General features: G+C 42.1%; 1 protein-coding gene across 1 annotated transcript in view; it reads right to left on the bottom strand.

Moving 5' to 3' along the window:
• The window catches only part of KCNK1 (potassium two pore domain channel subfamily K member 1), a 33,613-nt gene extending 23,148 nt beyond the window's left edge, over positions 1 to 10,465 (bottom strand). The window contains exon 1 of the mRNA XM_074168703.1: positions 10,111 to 10,465. Within this exon, the coding sequence (XP_074024804.1) occupies positions 10,111 to 10,465 (355 nt within the window). The remainder of the gene's footprint in view (positions 1 to 10,110) is intronic.
• Between the last annotated feature and the right edge of the window lie 13,674 nt (positions 10,466 to 24,139).

Genomic DNA, 24,139 nt, shown 5'->3' with positions numbered 1-24,139 from the left:
CACTACAGCTTTCTTTAGATCCATGTATAGTATGATCCCAGCCTATGGGAGAGGAGGTGAAATCAGGATGTTTGCTTTGCCTTTGCATTTGATGACTCTGAAGAAACAAACCCCTTTTCAAATTATACTGTAAACAGAGGAGGATACCTACTCTAGCTTGCCTCTGGACTTTGGCACTACTAATGCATGTTGCAATCTCTAAGTTTACCAATCACATTTCAAAAGCTCGACTGAGCAAAATATGTGTTCATAGTGTGCCATGTAGATTTAAAATAACAAAGAAAGTAAAAGACCAAGCATCACAAAAAAGACAATTCAGTACAGGCTTTAGAATAAAAACACACACAAGCCCCATTCCAGCTAGTGCTGCCAACACTTGAGGTCTTCTTAAAGATTACTTTTGCCTCCTAATGCTGAGAAATCATCTTATATTTTGAAGTAATTACAGTTTTAGTATATATTTAACCCTTGTGTGTAACAAAAAGGGCAAAGAACTTTCTGAAACAACAGTAAATTTTACAATCTTTGTTGAGCTGGCTGCCTCCTTTTTCCTTGATGCAGGAGACCTTTTCCCTGCAGTTCTGTGTTTAGCTTAGCTTCAGGATACTCATGTCACCTTTAGGCACATTGCTACAGAAAAGAAGATGCAAAAGCAGATGCTCACTTGTGACGGAATTTCCAGCAGGCTTTGGAGTTGTATAATTTTCTGTAGGGCAGACTATTTTTCTTTTTGCAACAGATCACACGCTCAGACTTTTCATCTCACTGCATGTTTCTATATGAAAAGCCTGGTATACAGCTTTCAGCAGCATTGTGGGGAACATGCTGAAGTAAATCTGTAACTTATGACTATAAGCCATTAAAATACCAAATATCAACTAAATGCAGTGCCTTTACTGTAAACACCAAATGAAGAATATTTAACCTCTAAATAAAATATTTTCAGTAAAGTGGGAGAAAAAAGGATTCTTTTTACAGTCACTTCACCATACTGCAACTAGCAATATCATACAGCCAATAAAACAAAAAAACTAAGTCCCAAAAATCTAAGTGCTGCCTGAAATTAATTTTCTTTTGCAAAAGCCAGAATTCTGAAGGTAGATTCACCTATCATTAGGATTAAGCTTCTGCTTATAAAAAAAAAAGAGTAAAGAACAGTACAGTTTATTTCTTAATCCTTTCATTTCAATATCTAATTCTGGTTGGTGTGCCCCCTGCCCTTAAACCAACTCGTATTTCTACTCTTAGAAACTACTGTGAAGTAGCTGCTCCTAAACACTTTAAGGTTATTTAGCTGATTCGATTTAAACAGTCTTTAAATAACTGAAAGACACAGATGGAGGCATTCAGATAGTACATATAGCATGAAATTCAGAGGTACATTTTAACCTTTTCATTTTGGATTCTGGAGTTATTTTTAACACCTTCAGAAAATACATTCAGTGTGTGGAACATGAAATGCACAAGGAGCGAAAGGGATGACAAAACCCCATTTCTCATGGTACCAGTTCTCTCAAAAGCTGCATTTCCCATGGTATTAAATTATGCTTGAAAACATTCTGTATAGGAATTCTGGTTACTCCAGAAGTTTCCACTTAGAAGTAATGACACCACAAAGATGCAGAAAGCCTCCACTCCCTGTTAGCATAACATACGCTAACAGTTATGGATTCACAATTTTGAGGAGAAAGATGGAAAACTGCTGTTAAAGTTTCTACTAGTAAATCGTATGTAACCTCATCAGAGGGCACAGCCTCTCACACAGAATCACAGCGGTAATCAGAAGACTACTGGGCTGGCTTGTTCCGCTGGCAAAACCTGTTTCCCAGACCAACCTCCTCTCTCAGCTGCTGCCAGGGAATATTGCTTAAGCGACCTCCTTGCTTCTGCATTCCCCCAGTTCCTCAAAGATGCCGTGATACCTCCTGAAGCTGCTTTAGCCACTGGCACAGAATCAGTTCAGAATACAGACTATGGTAATACCTAGGAAGCACCAGTTAATAAACGTTTGTGGTCTGGTGACAGCTGGTGTACCATTTCAATTCATATGTTCTTTTCCTGCAAGGAAGTTTTCATACTCAATTTTCAGAGATGAATGTGTATCTTTCTCTTTCCAGGGGAGAGAAAATCCTACTGTTCTTGCAAAAGCCACTCCAATACTTTTCTGAAGCACAGCCACTTGAAAAGCTTTCCTTCATTCATTCCTTTCAGTCCTGGTCTTAACGAGGACCACATCACTGTTTTGTCCTCATAAGAAATGATTTGTTCAAGGTTTCAGCTAGGTTCTTAACTGAAAAACCAAACTGACGCATTTCTCCTCTGGTCCTCATCAGTAACTACTCTAGGACTTCGGTTGAATTTTGTACAAATACCATAATCTTCAAGCAGCTGAGGTCAGATCCAGAGAGACAGCAGGAATCTAGGTAGCTAATTCCCAAGAAACTTTTTATTGCTATTCTTTAATCCTGAAAGCATCAAAACTCTTGTAGCTATCCTAATTTTTCTCAAATTGCTAAAATTCCACTTCTGCACATGCCAAGAAATATCCCGGTCTTCATACGGTTTAGCAGCTTGTGGCCTACTTTATAATTAACCTGTAGTAGTGGCTAAAGTAGACACTTCTCCATAGATTATGATGTTCTTCTATAAAAAAACAACCCATAGATTATTAAAATGATGATGCAATGGGCCAAAGTGAAACAAAGAAAGGACAAAAAACAGCTAACAAATAAATGAAAACAGGAGAAACTACAGATTTGAAAGATGACATTTTAGACTACATTCACATAAAAGTGAAAATCCTGCTTAGCAATAGTCAGTAACTGCAAGATTTGATTGTTAAATTCTAGTAGAAAGTTCTGCTCTGAAAGCATATATAACTTTTAGTTTAGGATTTGACTTGGAGATGTCAGTAGAATGGTAATAAAAAGAATTACAAATAGAAACTTTTTAATGAAATGCAACTTTTTGAGAGATTGCTCTCTTCCTTTCAATAAAGATGTAAATATCACAGAACAAAATAAAGCCAGAGTAGTAATTAAAAATAATAGACTAACAGGAGGCCATGTAATCCAGCTGTGACAAACAACAAATAATTTTAACATAGCTAAATTAGGAAAAACCAGAGAAACAGCAAAGTTAAGATTTACAAAAAATGAGCCAATAGGCCTAGGGCAGAACACCGTTTACTCAGTCCTGCCCCCAGTTACATTCCGTCTATCACACTAAGTTCAATGGACTGGTTTTGTGATTTTTTTAATTATTTTTGTGTGTGTGTATTTCAGCAGAGGACCAATGACCCTGGACGTACGTAGAAGGACTACAGAGGCAGCAGTTGCAGTCCTTCACCTGTGGAGAGCTGCTGGGGTGGCTTCTCATCACTGGGAATTTAGCAAAGCAGGTGGAACAGTGAGACACAGAAGTGAGGACAGAGCTTGTAAGAGAGCCACTCCATCATCCATCAGCAGCCAGCACTGCTCCAAGCAATCATACAGTCATGCTGCTCTGTGGCTTCTCCAATTTCTGCCAGGAGATGGTTTTTACTAGTCATTGGCCTGTTAAGCATAAACATTGGATTAGAGCTACTCTTGCCACCCTTTGTTTCAGCAAGCACAACCAGGAGTTTGGCACAGCTAATTGCTGTACTCATGTATGAAACCAGGAACTGCCACCTGCCTGGAATACAAGACAGGATTTCCTCTCTGCTACCGCCTACTTCAGGAGAGAAAACAAGAACTTTGTCCCTTTGTCCTGGACACACAAGAGATAATGTGACTGGTCTGTTGGCTGTAACTGTCATCTCTGGTAACTAAAGACAGACTTGCATCCTGAAGCACAGAGCGTAATATACTTCCCAAGAAGTTTACTATCTCTAATTTTGACAAATACAGGTATTTTGGAGATATTAACACAGGAGATTTTTGGGTTGCCTTTTTGGTGGGTTTGTTTGTGGTTTGGTTTTGGTTTGTTTGGTTTTTTAAACTTGTTAAGTCCCTTCTTTTCTGGTATTAAATTTGATTTTTTGCTTTTAATTTCGTTGAAAGTTCTCATGATTTTGTGTTGTAAGACAAAGAGACCAGAAGCACCCAATCTTCTTTCTCTGTATGTGTTTATAGATATTCATCTTGCCTCCTCTTACAGATTCCCTAGGTGGTAGTCTTTTTGCCTCCTCTTCCTAAGGCAGCTAGAAAACCTTAGTTCAAATCCTTGTCCCGAGAATGGCATTAAGCAGGGTTTCACTGAAACCTCCCATGTCCCATGAGACAGCATCTTAACCCTGGGGACAGACTAGAATATGACAGCAGCAAGTCTGGAGCTGTTTTATGGTGTATGAAATACAGGGATTTTCCCTGAAAGGAAAGCAGACACACAGGCAGACAGAATGACTCTTTCACTTTGTGTTTATGCTGCTTAATCTGAGAGGTGGGACGCCTGGTTCCAGGACAGTCTACTGATCTATATGGAAGGGGACAGCCTCAGGGACAGTAGCTATGACTACCCTGTCCCAGAAAGCCCTGTAGCATTCAACCACTCTGCTGGGGCACGGGTTCAAATCCCTCCAAGCAAAGGAGGGAAAAGAATGTGGTTTCTCACATATGAAGTCAGTGGCCAAACAGTTTGCCTATTGAATGTAATCCTTCTCCTCTGGCATGTTTCTCAACCTACCTCTTCATTTCTTTTGCTTTTCTTAGAAGCACTCCAATATAAAAACCACTCTGTTGCAGAGGGCCACACAATCTCGCTTTGTCTCCTAGATCATCCCCAGCAAATTACCTTTTCCTGTAGATGTCGTTGCTAAGTAACAAACAACTCCTGAAAAAGAAGCAAAAGTTCCTTCCCAAAGTTTGGCATCCCCACCCTGGTGAATAGCTGCAGTTTGTCACTCCTATTCAAACGATCCATGAGTGCTACAGTCAGAGCAGCAGTACAATGAAGCTCAGTTTTCTGCTGGAGTCAGAGGTGACAACTAGTGAGACTGATCTGAGTTTAAACCATCGCAAAGTTTGCATATTTTCATACAAGAGGCAACAGAGAATCTTATGATAGGTCTCTAGACATACATTTGGCATGAATTATGAAATGTATTTATTTGGTGTGTATTAATGAGCTAATACAGGCATCCTCAGGGACACAGGCCACATATTTTGATGCCAGCAAAATAAAATATGCATTTTATGTGGAATTCAAGTATGGGACAAAAAATTTCTGCTTTCCTTAAAGCCTCTGTGAACTATCCTCTTTCTAATTAAGCCAATGTCACATTCTTCCATAAGGTATGAAAAGCCCAAGTAGCCTCTTCTACCCAAGGGCTGTACTGTAAGAACTTATGAATCTTACAGTGGAGCATTACAAAGACATCACGATTCTTTCATGGCATTCCCTAATCTTCCACAGATTTGTTAAGATCTGTACTGCACACTAAATATGCACTGGATGTGGAGTCTGTTCCCCTGAAGGGGGAGAAACGTGAGAAAGACCACCCCTTGACAGAAGAACATGGAGAAAATGGAGAACGACAGGTTTCTCTCTCCCTGGTCTCTTCATACGGACTGTACCTTCTTTTGCAGTACATCCACTGACTCCAGTGTAACCTCCCAGACCGCTTTCACAAAGGCATAGTTTAGCTTCTCTTGTAAATCATCAGTAGCGATGCTTATGAGAATCAGACCTAACAGAGAATGCCCTTGCAAATCAAATGATACATGCATTAACTCCTCATCCTGCTTGCCAGTGAGACTCAGATAAGCTATTTAACTGGAATGCAAAACTCTCCCTGAAATACATATTGTTTCTTTACTAGTCCTTCAACCAAGCAGTTCCAAGGTAACGGCCACTGTCAGCATTTAGCTACAGCTACTGCATAGATGTTCCTTACTCTCTTCAGAAGACAGCAAGGAGAAACCTGAATTCAATACATCACGGATCTTGGGTGTCCTTCCTTGTAACACAGCATAATGCACCCATCCTCAGCACCAACACTGAAACTGGTACAGGCTAAATTCTGGAGAAAAGGCTTATATGCACTAACTACATTGCAGACAACCATGTCATGGGCTTCAGAAGCAGTTGAGTACTAACAGCCCTCTCCTCCCTTCTCTTACTGTCTTGACTCCTGTGGCTCAGTTGAGAGTCCAGCCTGTTCTTCACCAAAAAATGAAAAACACACATTGCCATCATAGAAGATGCAGTTTCTCCTCAGCTTTCCTCTAAAATCCCTATATCAGGACAAGGCTACCCTAATTTCCCTGTCTTGCCAACCCCATCTCAACAGAGGAGGATCCAAAGAAGCTCTTTCTTTGCATCCCTCTGGCATCCAAATGTTAAATGAAACATACAGTCATGTTTGTGATGGAGGCAAAAATGCTCAAAGCTGGACAGTCAGAATAAGAGTTATGGGCCTTTTGCATAAAAGGCCATGGGATATCCTCACACTGAGAAGACCCTTTTGAAATACAAGTGTAAAAATACAGGCCCTAAGTTCCTAAATTGGCATCTCCTTTCCTTCAACAACCAGAAGCCCCTTTTTATATCTTGCAACACAACCAATATCAATTTCTTTTTTTATTCCATTCTGCTTACAATTCCTGTCATGCAGTATTCCCATATTGCACCAATATGGGATAAGATCTTAGAGCCTAACAGCCTGCCAAGAACAGTGAAAACACACTACCTGGGAGAGCAAGCACAAAAAAAATTACTTCATTTTTATTCTAAGAAATAAAACACATATTTGTACAGATGGCCCCACAACAAAGCCAACCAGAAACAACTGCTTCAGCAAGGTCTTTCATGACATCTAGCACTGACACAAGCAATGACCACAGCTGTGCATAAGGTCATAATTACAGAGTTTCCAAGACAGATGCTATTTAAATGCACACAACTGTATCTTCTTAGTGTTTATGTTGTCAGTGATAAATGACCAAATTGCTTCCTCTAGCACACTGCTCATATGGCAATCTGCACAACGGCTTAAGTTGCACAGGGAGGAATAAAATTGTTAGAAGAGAAACCTGCTGTCAGTCACTGCTATAATCTGCTGAAGCCTCACCCCCAGTCCATTTCACTGCCCTTCATTGTCTGTCCTTCAAGCAGCTTGTGACAGTCCTATGACAGTCCATGTGTGCAGCAATATAAATTGCTTTCAAGTAACAATCTGCCTTCCTGTGTTTATTCAGCAAGCTCCCTCCGTTTAAGAGTTCGGAAAAATCTTAACTGGCTTTATCATTTTCTTCAAGGATTTTCGCTAGTTAGTAAGAAACCAAAGAATATAATAAGGATGGGAGGAAAAAAGAAGTGGAATTGGGGAAGCTAAAATTAAACACTTTCCTTATATAGAAAACTAAAAGGCTGTGAAATAAGCCTTGTCCTCTGTGCAAGGGGTAGGTGTGCATTTATTTACATGATGAATGACAAATTCAGTCAGCTGAACATAAGGAACATCCCAGTGCTCCCTGCAATTTCATTTCATTTATCCCAGCACAGAAGGAGCTCTCAGCTGATACCATCAGTACCAGGATTCTCTTTTCTGCATTTGTCCTTACTGTACTTGGCAAAAAAGACAGTGTTTCAGGTGTACAGCTTGTAACAATACAGCATTTTTCAAATGTCCGAACACTTCCAGACAGCTGTTTGAGATGACCTGGCAGGTTCTGCTTCTTACTTGTCTTTCATTTTAATGATCATTTCAAAAAACTTGAAAGATTTCTTGCATAGCTGTAGAGTAAACCAGGGGGTCCAAAAAACACACCTCACCAGAAGTCTGTGCTGTCTGGGAAGAGTTTGAGTGAGTGTTGGACACACTGTATTAGCCTGGACTTGTACAAGTTCTTATTTATATTAACTAGGAAACAAGTGCTAAAGGCCACTGCATAAAACAAGAAACTGATGGATTTTTTGTTAAAGTAGCCTAACTCAAAGGACTACTGGACATTGAAGGAAGTACCACCATTTGATGCCTGGTCTGTTACATCAACGATGACTAGATGAACTTCAGTTTCTGAAATTTACAGAAATAATGATAATGCATGCATTTCAGACCTCTGTGTTTTCTAAGGGTATGTCTTTTAAAGGGAGTTTTCTAAAAGGTTTTCAGTTTGGACAATGGCATCTTATGTTTCCAATGCTTTCCTTGTAGGGCCTCTATGATCAAATCAGCTAAGCATGCAGGACCAGGTTATGCCTTGCCCTTAAGCAGATGTGCAGTGGGAAAGAGGTATCTGTGCCTGAATTGTACCTACCAAATCCAAACATCACGTAGCTATGTCTTAGCAGGCAGTACTAAAGTGTTATCAACTCAGTCCCATCCCCACTGTCCTGATTGTGAACATTTTTTGATTGGTTCATCTCTGAAATCAATATTGCCAGATTTAAAAATAATAAACTGCAGGGACTGTGGATTAGATTTTTGTCTGATCAAAAAATGAGAAGTTACACACACTACACTGTATAAGAAAAATAGAAAAGCAGGACCTTTTTGTTGAAAGTGCAGTAATTATTATATAGAAAAAATAATTTTAATTCAAAAGTAGCTCTTGGACAAAATAATTTACATTTTTATATAGTACCAGAAAGCATAACTGATAAGTAATGAAAAAGGCATCATAGGGTCAATTCAGCACCTGAAGTTTAAAGTGCTTTACAGTTTTACTGAAAGGAAAAAGAATTAAAAAATGAAAAAAAGATTTAAGTACTATCACAATTTCATGCTCTTCTCACCAACGTTACTACTATACACTGATTAAAGCTTAGATATTTATTCACTACAAGCATTTAATTGTCACAAGCACATCACTTTCTTCTTACAAACTCTAGTTATTAAAGTGAGGTGGGAGGTGGTACAGAGACACCCATAACCGTATTTTACTTTTAAAAAAACTCCACATAACTCCTTATAACAAGCAGACAACCTGATCTCTAAACTCAATGACAACTATTTTTAGGACAAGCTCTGCCTGTTTGAAATCAGTCAGGAAGCACCAAAATGAGATCAAGTAAATTAAATGTCATTATTGATACCAGCTGATTATATTTCCCATAATAGAAAGAATGCTAATTTGGGAAAAGGGGAGAAGAAAAATAAAAAGGAAAGCATGGCAGGGGGGTTGGAACTCGATGATCTTTAAGGTCCCTTCCAACTCTAACCACTCTATGATTCTATAGTAGTATCAACACACTGCAAAGAGTCACAGCCCTCCGGCTGGACTAATTTTAAGGTGATTTTTTTAAAGTTTTTCGTATTTGAGAAGCCTTTGTAATTTATTGTAGTGAGCCACATTTAAGCCACCACAGTCCAGCTTCCCAGCACGAATACCTGCACCCAACCTTTACAAGGAGGCTACCCACCAAAATCTTATGGGAAACGTGACTGTCGGAAAAAAATAAGTGCTGATAAAAAACTATGGCCAAAAGAATGGTTCCTCGAGCTTTTCAAAATACCAGTGAAAACTGCTACTGGGAAGCAAATTAGCGTTGTCTTTCAGTCTTTTACATGCAAGTATTAAGCAGAAATCGAAGGTGAAATATGGAACTGAAATTTAACTTGATTATTATATCCAGGATAGCAGCCCCCCCCCCCCCAATTCACACTGAAAAAAAAAAAAAGCAAAAGGAGGCCAAAAGCTTAAAGAAACACCCCCTAAAAGCATTTTAAAACTTCAAAGAAAGAGGAGGAGGGCACCCCGTGGATTTTCAAAAGCACCCACAGTTTCAAGGGGAGGGAGGGGGAAGAAGCTGGCAACCCGGCTCTTAATGCTAAATAGGGTGGGCTTAAGAACACAGGCGGAGCATCTTACAAACAATATCCCTCTCACACAAGAGGAGGTTGGGAAGTAAGGATCACCCTGGAGGCCAACAGAGGCCAACCGCAGCCCCCCCCCCCCCCTCACGGCCAGGGCCGCGGGGCTGGTGCGGAGCCGGCGGCCGCCGGCTCCGCACCAGCCCCGCGGCCCAGGCCGTGAGGGGGGGGGGTCCCCCCCTCCACACCGGCCCGGCTGCCCCCACACCAACCCCTCCACCTCCTCGGCGCGGCCCTGAGGGGGAAAGTGGGGTGCGGGCCTCCCCGGAAGGCCTCCCGGCCGCCGTTTCCACACACACACCCCCCTTCCTTACCCGTGGTGGAGAGGACGGTGCTGGCGAAGAAGAGGGAGGAGGTGAAGTCCCAGTTCCAGTTGCCCGAGGCGTTGCTGAGCACCGAGACGCCGTAGTTGCTGGCCTCCAGCACCCGCATCAGGAACTGCTCCAGCTGCTGCTCCGAGAGGCAGGCGTGATCCTCCAGGAAGCGCTGCTTCAGCTTGCCCAGCTCCTGGCGCAGCAGGTCCTCGTAAGGCAGCTCTACCGAGGAGAAGACCACGGCGCCGAACACCAGGTAGAGCAGGTAACCCAGCACGAGCAGGGCGAAGCACCACGCGGAGCGGTGCTGCTCCACCAGCCGCACGCAGGAGCTGCCCGCCAGCGACTGCAGCATCTTCCCGAGACGCCGGGCGGCTGCGCCCCGGGCCGGGCCGGGCCGCCGAGGGAAGGGGGGGGGGGGGGGGGGAAGTAGGTTGAGGAAGGGGAATGGGGGGAGGGAGGGGAGCAGCAGGGCCGGTGCGGTGGCCGCCGCCTGCCCTCTCTCCTCTCTTTCTCTCTCTTTCTCTCTCTCGGCGGCCGTTGACTTTGAAGGCGCGGAGCGGCGGTGATGTGGCGCTCACGTGGGCGGGCGGCGCAGGTACCGCGGCGGAGGGTTGGCCCGCCCGCTGCCGCCAGCGCACCGCCGCCCCGCCCCGCCCCGCCCCGCCCCGGCCCGACCCCTCACGCCTCTCCCGCCGGGCAAAACGGCTTTACCTCTCGTTCTCTTTCTCCTCGCCGAGGCACGCGTGGGGGCCCCGGCTGACGCTGAGTGAAGCCGACCGACAGTCGCCTCTCCCACGCCCCCCGCCTCCGCCTCGCCTCCTCCCGGCCCCTTCTCCGCGGCGGGGTGGCGTGCGGCCGGGACCCCCCCCCCCCCCCCGAGGTTTCTTCCCTTTGTCACGCAATAGTGTCTGGAGATTTCCCCCCCTCGCTGTGCCCCCCCTTCCACCCCAGCGAGGTACCCCCAAACCAGCAATCCTTTCCACTGTTTTCTGGTGTGTTTTTTGTTTGTTGGGTGTTTTTGTTTTTTTCACGTTTCAAAGAGGGCCAGGCCAAGCACAGGAAGGCAGTAACACTGGAGACAGAGAAGCAGGAGATGATTGAATTTCGGTTCGGGGATGGGATGGGATGTGTTCAAGGAGGAACCCTGATGGTAGGCATTTACATCCTCCCTCAGGTCCACTGGGACATAACGTCAAAATGGGGCCAGCGGGGGTGCGGTTTGCAGCAGGTAACCTCCAGAAGCCCCATCCAAGCTGAATGAGGCTTGCCTTCTGTGCTGCGCTCCTGGAGGTACTTTTTAATGGTATGAGGTGCCCGGCTAGTGCTCAGAGCCGTGTCCACGGTGAATACAAATGCCCCGTCCAGCCAGCCCTCTGCATGATCCGAACAAGGGATCTTTTCAAGTTTCACTTCAAATGATTCCTTCATCCATCTCAAACTCTGGCCAGCAGTCATACAGTTAACCTGCAAAGATGTTCCCCACAGCGTGAAAAGGAGCAGTGAAAATTGTAGTTTCTCAAAGTGTCCCTTAAGGTGACTAAAACCGGCTTCTGGTAAACGAGAGACCCCGGTCGCATCCCACGGGTCTCTGCCACTGCCCTTTCACATCTCAGCTGATGGCAACTTGTGCAGTCACAGAAACAAAGTAGTAGCTTGTAAATTAGAATCTTACTGGGGCTGAGTCAGTGAGTTCAGACAGAGTATATCCAATCCCGCAGCGTATCTTAAGCTGTGAGGTACCCCTCTAAGCTGCAAGGACTAAAATAGGAAAAGAATACAAAAATGAAAGGCATGAAACAATTTTTCATGCTAGAAACTTAAAGCGATGTGTCAACATTTCCTTTTACACCAAAGCTACAGTGGGCTGTGGAATGAATCTGGCCTGGCAGAACGGCTCATCCAGTCCCTGGCCCCGTTCCCCACTGCCAGCTACAGCGGAGTTGTTCCAGGGGCTCAACCCCCCCCCCCGCTCCCCTTGTTGGATGGTCAAAATGTAAATGTGTTCATACGTGCAAAAAGCAGGTGCTTGACCAATAGCACACCTGGGGGCCGCGATAGGTACACACCAGACAGGCCCAGCAAGCCGACTCTTGACGCCGTGCCAGCACCGCACACGTGTTCTGGCCTACAAATGTGCCTCTTTTGTGTGCGCACATGTGCACCCCGAGCACGCACACTCGACCATACAACTGGGGAGGGGGCACCCTGGGCACCAGGGTGTTTTGGTAGGAAGATAAACTTTTCCCTCGCAGCTGAACTCCTGAAACGTTGGAAGGTAAATGGTTCCAAAGTGCCTTCTTCATATGTATAAATTGTAGCATGGCACAGAGGTGCTGCATAATTAAATTAGGGGAGGGGTTTGAAATGAGCAACTGAAGAATATCTATGCCATATATCCAGAAGCTAATTGACAGGACAGACAAAGAGGTGTCACATCCCTACACCACCACTTCAGCACCTTTCATCAGCATCAGTGCATCTTTAAAAAGTATGTTTTTGCTGTAAACCAGTGATGTGTAGGAAAAAGATGATCTAAATCAATAGCAATGACAATTAATAATGGATACTGTCTGGAAGATTGTAATGCAGACAAGCTTTTGAAGGGAGGATTCCAAACAAATGTTTTATTGCATCGCACTAAGACAGCATGCATTTAAGCATCGTTAGAGAAAAAGAGGTCAAGGAACCTTGGCTAACTCCATCCAATTACTTAATCACTTGTCCCCTCAAATCCCAAATGACTGAGTATCTCCATCTATAATAGAAAAGCCATTTGAAACAATATGTGTGACATACTGGGCTCCATTTTGATCAAGTGTACTTGCTTTGCCAGATACAATAGGTTTCATAATACGATCTAATTTATGGCAACATCTGTTTGTGTTCGTGATAGGGAATGGGCATGTCTTTGCTATAAAAGAATATTTTCCCAACCTACAAGACAAATATTTGTTTAAAGGTTAGAAAAGTTTGCCTACGAACACACCTCTCTTCAGTGGGTAGCTGGACACTTTTATTTACTGGCCTCCTTCAGTTTTCCATTTTTATGAATCATTCATTCTCCATTTTTAGAAGTCTCTCACACTCGGAGGCTTGCTGGGCTGGAGAGAAAAGGAGGACTCTGCTGCACAGAACCTGCGCTGCTCTTACAACTCATTTTTTTCCCCCACAGGTTTTTGGAGGCATGGGCTGGGGGGAACAAGGGCAGAGCAGCACAGCTGTGTCACTGAAGCATTCATGTTCTTGTTTGCAAAGCAAACTTCTGAGTTTCAGCCACCATTGTTCATGCATGTTTTAACTCAAAGCCATTAACATACCTGATAATTTAATTACAGATTTCATTGGGATAGATGTGCAGAAAGGTGTCATAATATTCAGTTTTCTGACTTCAAGTGATTGTATTTACCATGATAACATTATATATGAATGCAATTATGTCACTCCAGAGTATGCTTCCTTTTCACATTGTTTTGCTAGTCAAGGATCAAGCTGGTCACGGATTCAGTGTACTGAATTCATTGTTACGTACTGTATAACAGAAAGTCACAACATGCTTCAGCAGGGAGTGACTGGAATTCTGGAGCGGGCTGTTACAGAACAGCCTTTTTCCAGCAGAAGTTTCATTCTACTGTGATCATCCCTCTTAATAAAACATGAATCCAGTTAATAAAGTGTACCACATCATCACATCACTCATCCACTAGCTACGCTTAGTGAGGACTGGGCTCCTTGCTGCCAGAGTAAGTCCAGCTGCTAGCAAGGAGAAGAAACCCACTATTGTTAGATACTGGTGCTCTCTGTCACACCAAACTCCCCTCTGGAGTACAGAAAATGCACGTGCAACCTCTCTGTCTGTGAGGTAGAAGACAGACACACTAATTCACTCATAGAACTTAGATAGAAATCATGTTTCTGTCCTGGGGTGCTAGAAATCCATACAGAAAGTTAGTACTCTCTCTAACTCTACTGCTTGGGGGAGATATGACACGTCCCCTATCACATCCCTGGGTTAGCAGCTTCTCTAGTGTTGTCCGGAGGCTGAGAAAATCCTCTCTCATACATAAGAAATGTAAAGCCCTCTCAGAGCTGTGAGAATCACACTTTCTGTTAGGAGAGGTGAAACTGAAATAAAGAGGTTTTGTGTTAATGGCAGCCTATTTTTATCTGAGCTTTTTGGTTAACCAGAAAAATCTTTTTTACTGAGACATTATTTCCAGTGAAACGCTGAAGTGCTCCAAACACTGGAAGACAAGGAGATGGTGGCAGGCTGGAGGGCAATGACAGCCTGGTGACAGACAGCAACCAGAGAGGGGGACCACTGTACTCTAGTCTTTTGTCCAGCGAGTGTAAATGACATTAGATAAAAATAGTAGCTTCAGTGAAACTCAAGAATAGCTCACAACAGTGCTCCAGTGCCCAGAGACTGTCCTATGCTGCACAGCATATGCCTAAGAGGAGACGATGCTGGGGCTCTGCTGCTCGAATCACTGAGCTCTAGACCCTGAGGGAGGAATGACTCTGGGGAAAGGGAAGCACCCACATTTGGCACTGTTACTAATATCAAGACTATAAGATATTTTCATGACCAAAAAGAAGTAACTGACTCACATACACAAGAGTTGTATTTGTATCCTTTCAAGTTGACTGAAAGGATTTTTTTTTTTTTTTTTCAAAAGAGTAGTCTTATGGCAAAGTCACAAACATTTTGACATCAGTCTTAGAAGAGAATGTCATTCTTACCAAAAAAAGTATAAATAATCATGCTGAAGAACCTTTAAGTCCTGAGAAGCAGGATAAATAAAATCAGTTACTAGGCAATACTCGTTCTGCCAAACCTGTTCTGCTCTGACATAGCTATAGCATGAGCTCACAGTACAGTGAACAGAGGAGGTGGTGATGGGGAGGAGTGGGATGAACTAGGAGAGTGTGGGACCCAGTGAACAGTTATGTGCTGAGAACATGAAATAGTATCAAAGCTATGTCACTCTGACAGCTGAATATTGAATAGCAATAGGGAACTGATTTGTCCTTCAGGGTTTTTCTTCCTATTTGACATGAATATAAATTCAGCAGTTATAGCAAGTCTAAAGTCTGACTGATCTGTCCTAAATTATGCGTACATGAAGAAATTTAGCCACAAACATAAGATTCTGTGAATTCACTTGCATTAAGGATTCTGCCATATTTAACTTCCCATTAATATTTTTTTTAATGAAACTGAGAAGTGGAATCCTTCACAATTTGCTGTATCTGTTAAATGAATGTTGGAACATAACACATTTCCTGCTGTAGTATAAAATACATCTGAATGATTGTTTCCGAAAACTCAGTTTGTGGGCTTTTGAAAAAGTTAACATAAGGTCATTTAGTGGCTCTGACTGAACGTCATGCCCCCATGGGCGGGCAGGATGTGGAGTTATAAGAATCACATCCTCAGAGGCACCAACACAAATGTAAGTCAAGTTGAGAAGCAGTCAGATGGGTTGCCATGTGTTCTGTTTTGGATGGGTAAGGTGTTCTATTTTGGCTAAAGGGAATCAACTAGATTTGGGTGAAATAATGTGAATCTTATAAAAATTGAAACAACACAGCCTGACTTAATAGAAAGTAATCTTTGAAGAAGGGATTCATTCCCATCTTAATGTGGCACAAGGATGGAGATGCAATGGGAGAGTACAGACGTATTTAGGTCTTTAAAATTTATCACCAAGCAAGCTGGTGACAGTAGAAATATTGTTGTGAAAGAAAAAGAGTCAGCGAAGTCTCTGTCCGTGCCATTTCCAATATCCTGCCTGGCTGCATTCTCCTTGAGAGGGAGGGGAGGAGGCTTGAGATTTAGTGGCTTCCTCAAAAAAAAAAAAATCATTTTATGCCGTTAACTTAATGGTACAACACTGTTCACAAAGGTTAAGACTACTGATCTGTGATAGCAAAAGAATGAATGTGCCTGGTTTGAGGGCTATATTTAGGGGAAGGTTTGCGTCATGGAGTAGTAGTATTTGGAATCAAGAAAGTTTATATGCATGGTCAGGCACAATTTATTTCTCGAGTGAGTCATGCCTTGTTCAGCATAAATGTAATTTTCCTTAGCATTGCCATAAGTATTCATATTTAGCCAATGATCTCGTTGTCCAAATGGAATAACTGATAGATAACGGTTTTAATAAGATGAGCATTTTATGTCATGGAAAAGGTAATTTCATGTATACTTGCTGTCAGGTTTATCCAATGGCGTTATCCGAAAAGGAACTTGGTCACTCTAAGAGGTATAGGTCCAACAGAAATGAGGGCTGCATATATGTACATAAATACATGCATTCATATATATACATATGTTTGCATATAATTATATATATAGTCTGTGCTTCCTCAGACTTTTCACTGTTATATTCTGAGTTATGCCTTATCTTGGCAGAAAGGTAATTACCCGTGATTTGTAGGATTGTGTTAACACTGTAGGAATGTAATAGCTCAGAGAATTCAGGATGTCAACATGATCTTATTAGAGCATTACATTAAATAAAATTCAGTGTTTTAAATAAAGTGATCTTGCCCTTCTAAGTCCTGTGGCAGTCAGTCAGCAGAATCAGTCTTTTTAACCTTTTGTTCAAGATGCTGAAAAGAAGAGAACCAGTTAAGATATTTAATACTTCATAATGAAAATAAGGGTTCACAACATGCTTTATTTCTCTTCCTTCTACTCTGTAAGATTTTTAGTATTTCTTCCCCCTTCTGGTGTTAAAGATGGCTATGGAAAGAAATATAAGAATGCAATATCTGAGGTGGACTCGGAACAGCTGTGGGTGCCCAGCCCTCTGATCTTACCACCTCCAGCATCGATCTTGGTTTTGTCCGAGACGTTGTGCTTGTTCTTGGGCACCCAGGAAATGATGGTGCCATCAAAGCTCAAGAGCTTTCTCTGGGTCACTTTCAAAACACACAGCCCCAGAAGGGTTCTGTGCTAAATGGCCTGCTCATAATTATTTTTTCAGTAGTTAGGCTGCACTTCCATGTTTTCTGGTTTTGGTTAGTTGAGGCTCAGGCCCAGCCTCTTAGTTTAGTGCTGCCATCAGGGAGTATTGGTAGGTCTGTTTGCCTGTTAATTAATTCAGTCTGCGTTGCCGTAGAGTTTGTGTACTCGTATAATCAATTTTATGCAACCGGCTGAGTTGGACTTGTGTTAGAGCAGGATGTGGAGACACAAACCTGGACCCTGCAATGGTGACACTTTCACTGACAGCTAACACACCCTCTCACCCATTCATGGGAAGGTCACATTAACTTGCCAAAACAGCTTTCAGCTTCAGCCCCAGGGTGTGTACACAGCACAGCACTGCTCTCCGAGGCCTCCCTGACCTGGGTAATGAGTTCAGACTGAACAGTGTGCGCACTTGGACTTCTTCATGCGCTCGAGTCAGCGTGCTGAAGCCTGGTTGCTCTTTGACTCTGCATTGGGCAGCTGGAGACTCTGCTCAGGTGGCTGGAGAAGTTTTTTGAAGCTGTTGTCATTTCTAACTGTGAACTACTGCAACCATCCCGGCCCATATGAGACCTTGTGGTAACTATACATCGCCTCCAGGCCAAGTTACTTTGCTAAAGTAGGGAGGTCTGGTCCTGGATGTGGCTGCCTGTGTATGGATCATACAGGGGCCACAAGGCAGGTTCTTAGGATGACTTTCAGATGCTGCCTAGATGTAGCCCAAGAGGTAAGGGATCCTGGAAGTAGTAGGGTTGCATCTCTGGGAAAGAATCTTTCTTTCCTGCTGCAGCCATAGCTGGTACCTAGGATGTGCAGCAACTTGGCTTTTCGGGGCTCTAGACTACTAGAGAATTTAAATTCTAAAGAGAGACCCATCTTACAGATCATTGCCAGTCTCCAGTACATAAAAAACCCTCTAACATGGATCCTTAGCTATACCTGAAAACAACCATTGTGTCTGACCTTGGATATTTCCTGTGCTGGATAGATCCGACAACCTGAAGGAGCTTAATGTTTAACTGTAGGCTGGCACAAACTCCAGTACTTTTCTACAACTGTCCTAGAGGGATGGAGAGCACAGGCAACCCTCTTCCCTAGGCACACACTTTACAACCAGCACATGGTGTGTGAGGGGGAGGAGTGTTGGAGCAGGCACCTTTCCCTTGTCATTCCTGCGGAGCAAATCCATCTCTCCCAGTGGTCAGTCCTGGTAGCTCTGAGATCTAATACCTCCGCACTGGGAGTGCAGCACAAAGCAACACACCGTACCAGAAACTCTCAGCTATGGCCTTTATTCCCCATCGCTGCAGGCCCACATTACTACAATAAAGTAAGCAGGAGTTACTATTCACAGATGAGGAAATACAAGCAAAACCATCTAATCTGTGATGCTCCCACCTAGCCATGCTATTTGGACAGGTTTATTTTTCAGGGAACCCTTCTGCCTCAGCAGAGTTAAATTTTAATAAGTGCAATTCATTGCCTTGCTGAACCAACGTCTGGAACAGCCCATGGGTACTATTGCCACACGCACCTGCTATAATGAATACCAAAGCCTACTTCAGTGACCTGAATCTTTTGAAAATTTAGTTCTTTATTTTTATCCACTTAGAAGGAACACAAGCTGCAGTGCCCTACTTTTTCTCAACTGTGTCATCTGACTCATCAATCAAAACTGAATTTGAGTCCTATTTTCACCCACTGACTCTCAATCAACCTAACAAACCTATCAAAAGTATAAAAGGACAATTTTGTCACTCAGGCCAAGGTACCTTTGCAAATCTTGAGTCATGTGAGATATTTTAAGGTTTAAGAAAATTAAAATTTCAGCAAGGCCAAATTCTACATCTTCCCCTGAAAAGATACACTTGGATCAAAAGAACATCATAGGACAAGGGAAAAAGTTCTGTGAAGTAAGAAAACCTTAATGTGAGGAGACTTTATGCTATTGGATTGATTAATTTTAAATAGAATACAGTAGTATCATTGTTTTATCCACTTCTGTCAGAGTGCACTGTACACTCTTGTAACATTTCCCAGATGTTCATGAAGGCATGTGTGCTAAGAAAGAAATATAAAAACTGTCTGGCCTTCAGTCGGTTAATGAAATCACTTAAAATTTAGGTCTATCCAGAAAAACCTCAGTTAAAAACCTGACAGTTTTTTTCCCCTGTACTTTCAGAAATGCATGACATGATGAAAAACAACAACCCCACCACCACCACCAAAATCTGTTTTTCTTGCTGTTATGGCAAAACAAGTATCAGCGACCTGATCCTATTCTGTCTGGCTCATGAGACATACATGGGAAACAATTATAACATATGCTAGAAGAAGATTCTTCCTTCCTTCCTTCCTTCCTCTTGAAATCTCTTTCCCAGAACCCAGCCTGCTATCCTTCCAACAAGTCTTTAACCTTGCCAGGAATAAAGAACAAAAGACTGAAACCAGCCTGCAGAATTGACCATTAGCATAGGTTTTCCAATGAAACTGAACTGATTTTAAATTAATTTTTGAACACTACACATACAACTTAGAGTTAGGAACAACTTCCTGACAGACTTTATGCTTTAGATGGACCTTTGTTTTCTCTTCAAGTCAGTATCAGATCCTTCATGAACATAAAACAATCAAAATATTAATAATTAATATAAAAGCTATAATTAATAGTAATCAGATATATCGCCACAATGACAATTACTTTTATTTTTGTTTTCTAAGTAAAGGGAAATATTTTTCTAGGCAGTGCACAGAGAAGGAAAGAGGAGAAGAAATCCCTAATATTATTGGGTATTAGAATAACTTGTAATATTCCTAGTCAATAGGCACGTTGTACTGATGTCTTCTACTTCACTACAGTTAAAATCTTAACCATGTCCGGTTTGACTATAAAATATAAATGCTTTCATATGCTATGTGGCTACCACACAACATGAAAGGTTTCTTTTTGAAAAAGCTTTATCAGTAGAGTACAATTTGCCTGCGACAGTGGAAACCAGTTCAGTGAGCAAAAGTGAATCTGCTGATGAAATTCAGTATATCTAGAATCCATTACTGAATTGAAAGGGAAAGTATTTTTTATAGAAGTAGCTCATGGTCTGTATACTCTTCTTTAGTTAATTTGAGATTTGAAAATGAAACATAAGGCATAGTATGTTCCAAGGAACAGAAACAGAGAAGAATCAGATTGTAATAAAAGAAAGTTTCAGCAAGATTTTTGTAAGAATAATGCATAGTGATACATATTAAACATTAAGCACCATTGACATTAAGCATTTAGGTTAGTGATGAATAGACCCCCGAGTCCTCAAAGAATTCTCAGTCCAGTCGCAACAAAGGAAACAAGCATGAGAAGATTGAGAAGAATACATATTCAGCAGTTAGAGGCTGAATGTTCTCTGAATGTAAAGACAAGACTCCCTTAGCCAAAACCAGTGAAAGGATCTTGTCGAGTTGCCTTAAACTGTTTAATGCACTTGGAAGAGAAGTACTACTTGTCAGCTAACAATAACGACAAGAATCACAGAATGGGAGAGGCTGGAAGGGATTGTGTTGATGATGCAAATTATGATGGTTATTCCTACTACACAAAACCACAGCAATTAGGTCCAGGGTTGCAAAGAACTTTCTCCTCAGTATGTTATTGCATAATTCTATCCTCATGCTATTATCAAATCTATTCACCCACCAAATAACCAAAGTTATTTTATTATATTATTGTGCCATAATTACCGAGCAGCTTAAAGATTTTGAGCACTGAAAAGAGAGAAAGCTTCAGTGCTTTTAATCTCCCGACAGCCTTTGAGCGAGGAAATTCTGTTTTGCTCATTTTGTATCTGGAAAATGGAGCCATAGAAACAGAAGATCACTTTTTGAAGGCCAGTCACCATGAGATGTGGACAGGCATTTAATAACATAGTCAAGACTGCCAGCAAAACTCTACTGAAATCAATAGGATGTAGATATGTACAGTTCATAGCAGTACCTTTTCTGCAATCACATGAAGGACTTACCTGTCTCCTGACTGAAGTCACTGCTTGCAGGAGAAAATGATGGAATCAGGTGTTTGCTGCCAGCAAAAAAGTCTGAGTTCAAAGCACAGGCAAAGTGTATTTTTCAGGAGCATGTGGGAGGGAAGTCCAATTTCCAAGCTGGCCTCTGCCAGCAAGTTTTGTCCCCTGGTGGGGTCTTACCTTGCTTCTTTTCTGGGCCACACTCTTTATCCATTAGTACTTCCTGCAGGTTTTTCTGGATGTTTGCATGCATGCAGGCATGTCCAAAACTCATCCGTGTCCCAGTTGCGCTACTGCCACGCGCTACTGGTCCTTTCTATGTGACACCCTCCCCTTCTAGTGACGCAGCTTCTCCCACCATTATCCTCCACTAAGAAACAGCAGTTGTTTTCAGTGGAAGTTCACTGGATGAAAAATCCTTTTGGTGTGCAGCTCTTACCTTCCAGCGTAACACTTCTGGGAGAGCTGGCCTTAGCGATTTACCGTGGCATCCAGGCTGTGGTGGGAATGTGAGACATAGGCTAGGGATGCCCCAGCTGCTGGCATGCTGCCTCCTCCCATATGTCAGTATGTGGCCCATGTATGACTATTTCTCCAGGCAAAGGGGACAGCGGACCCAAAGAAGGATTACGCAGAAGGGCCTATAACAGCATGGCACCTTAGGAAAGCCAAGGGGCTTGTGGTTAAGTTTCCTAAACACCAATTCAGAAACTTAAAGGTAGGTACTCTGAAATTTTTAGCCACAGGCTTCTGTCTGCTGAGACATTCCCATTCATATTGTGTGATAGATAGACAGACGTTATTTTGGGAGAACAAAATGTGCTATTACCACAGGATCGTATAAATCCTGCCTGTCTTCTGGGAAGTTCAGATTGAAAGAAAGGCTGGACGTAACTATCCTAAAACATTAAATATTTATGAAAAATATATATCACGGCATTTTACAAACAATTGTGCAATATACCTTTGTGACTTTGCTCCCAAGGTACTTCTTTAATATCTTACGTTTTTGACAAATGGCATGATGCTTTGCAGCAGGAAAAGATCTCCTCTCCAGCCCCCCAAATGAACTCCTTAAGATATATTTCTTCTGCTTGATGTTAAAGCAGAAAACTGAGCTTTCACTTCATCATTTTATATTGCAATGGTTTTGGTTATGAAAGTAGAATAATCAAGAAAATTATTTTAAATATAGCTTCACTAAACTACAGAGGAAATTACATTGTCTGCTGAGTTTGAAAATCTGTCTATAATTAGATTTAAATGTCACTCCTTTCAGCACATTTTAGCATTTCTGCAGACTGCACTCCTTATGAAATATATCCTTTGAGACTATAGCCTTTCTCTTATGAAAATTACACCCCATGGCATGCTTTCTGGAAAGTATGTCTTTGTATTAGCTATAAAAGATAATCTAATACTTGATGCAGTTGTTGACTAGTTTCCTCTCATTCCAGTAGCAAAATTTCTTATCATTTGTTTTTCTCTATGTATTGTTGTGTCCTATAAGTTTTGGAGGAAAACGATTCATCTGTAGCTAAGGACAGTACAGAATTTTACTATAAATGTTTGTATTTCATGTTTTACAAATGATGTTTGTATATATGAAATGCTATTTGCTCCATTTAAACACTAGTGGAATTTCAACAATTGTGATACTTTCTTTTGTTCTGTGGTTTTACTATACAAATAAAGAAAGAGGTTATTGAAATGAAAGATACTTATATGGCTGTGCTTTTGCAGAAAAGATGCTAACTGACCAATGTTAGTTTTTTTTTCATTATCTATTATACCAGAATAATGCCCTCACTTAAAACGTTAGGTTTTTTATTCATGCACTTGTGATGCCCGTTTTCAAGTTGAGGCTTGTTTCTTTGAAAAAGAAACTGAAGAGCAAAAAGTGATTCCTAAAGGAACTGTTGACATCATATTCATATTTCTGCTAGTTATCAAGACATTGCTATGCTTTAATGCCTTCTGGGTACACCTACGCCACACTGTGTGAAAAGGGTGGACAGCCAAGGAGAGGGGAGGAATACGAGATAGCTGTTGTGTCCCCGGGCCACCTCGGCTCTCTGCCATGTGTCCTGGTGATGTGCACTCCTGTAGTAGCAGCCACAGCACTGGGAAACCTCTGTCATCCTTTTCCCCTCATCTTCCAGTCCACTTCTAACATCCGACCAGCTCAGATATGGCTCCAAATCAGTCTCTGAGCAGTGACAAGGAGTGGAGGGAATGGGGACTGAAGATGCGGAAGGTCAGATCATTAGCCAGCATCGACCAGAGCAAACAAGACCAATGCAGATGGCTTATCCCACCTGCATTTTAGATGTGGGTGCCTCCACCACTGAGAAGAGCAGAGATGCAGCCCCCCTTTCACCACGCACTGCTCATTCTCAGGTGTTCAGCCACTACTGGGTTTGTGTTTAAACCAATTGAAATATAATGCACTGGAAATATTTTCCCTTCAGAACCTCTGATTTTCAGAAGAAATAGTTCCCCTTGTTAGCCAGGAATGAACTGTAAAAATGACACCTCAGCCCAAATGAATTTTGACTGTACTTGAAACTTTAACCTAATTAAAGTGTTAACTTCAAACTCTGGCATAAAACAAAAAAAAGAACATTGTCATTTTTGACACTAGGTAGATAAGGCAGCATCTCCCATTTTAGCACATTTTGTACCATACAATGGTGAGTTCAGATATTTCAAATCTAATTAGGACATACACAGTGGACTTTCACTAAATTGTCATGTAAGTAGAGCCATCATTTCCAGCACGAGCAGGTCGGGTCACCCAGCCTGCCTGGCCCTCCCGCCTTCCAGACAATGTGGCTAGATGAAACAACACAATTTCTTTTATCAAGAACTCCTGGCTCCAAAGATCTGTCGCTGCAAACAGCCATGGGAGCAAATCATATGTCAGCCTAAAAAATCAATATTAAAGAACAGATTGAACTATAATAGCGTGTCTGTCCAGTTATTTCAAATTAGATGAACACAGAAAATGCAAAGGACAGGAAGCAGCCAAGAG

The sequence above is a fragment of the Numenius arquata genome, chromosome 2 (assembly GCF_964106895.1).
Source record: "Numenius arquata chromosome 2, bNumArq3.hap1.1, whole genome shotgun sequence".
Lineage (NCBI taxonomy): Eukaryota > Metazoa > Chordata > Aves > Charadriiformes > Scolopacidae > Numenius > Numenius arquata.
The sequence above is the reverse complement of the archived record's forward strand: the minus strand, read 5'-3'. Positions and strand labels throughout refer to the sequence as shown.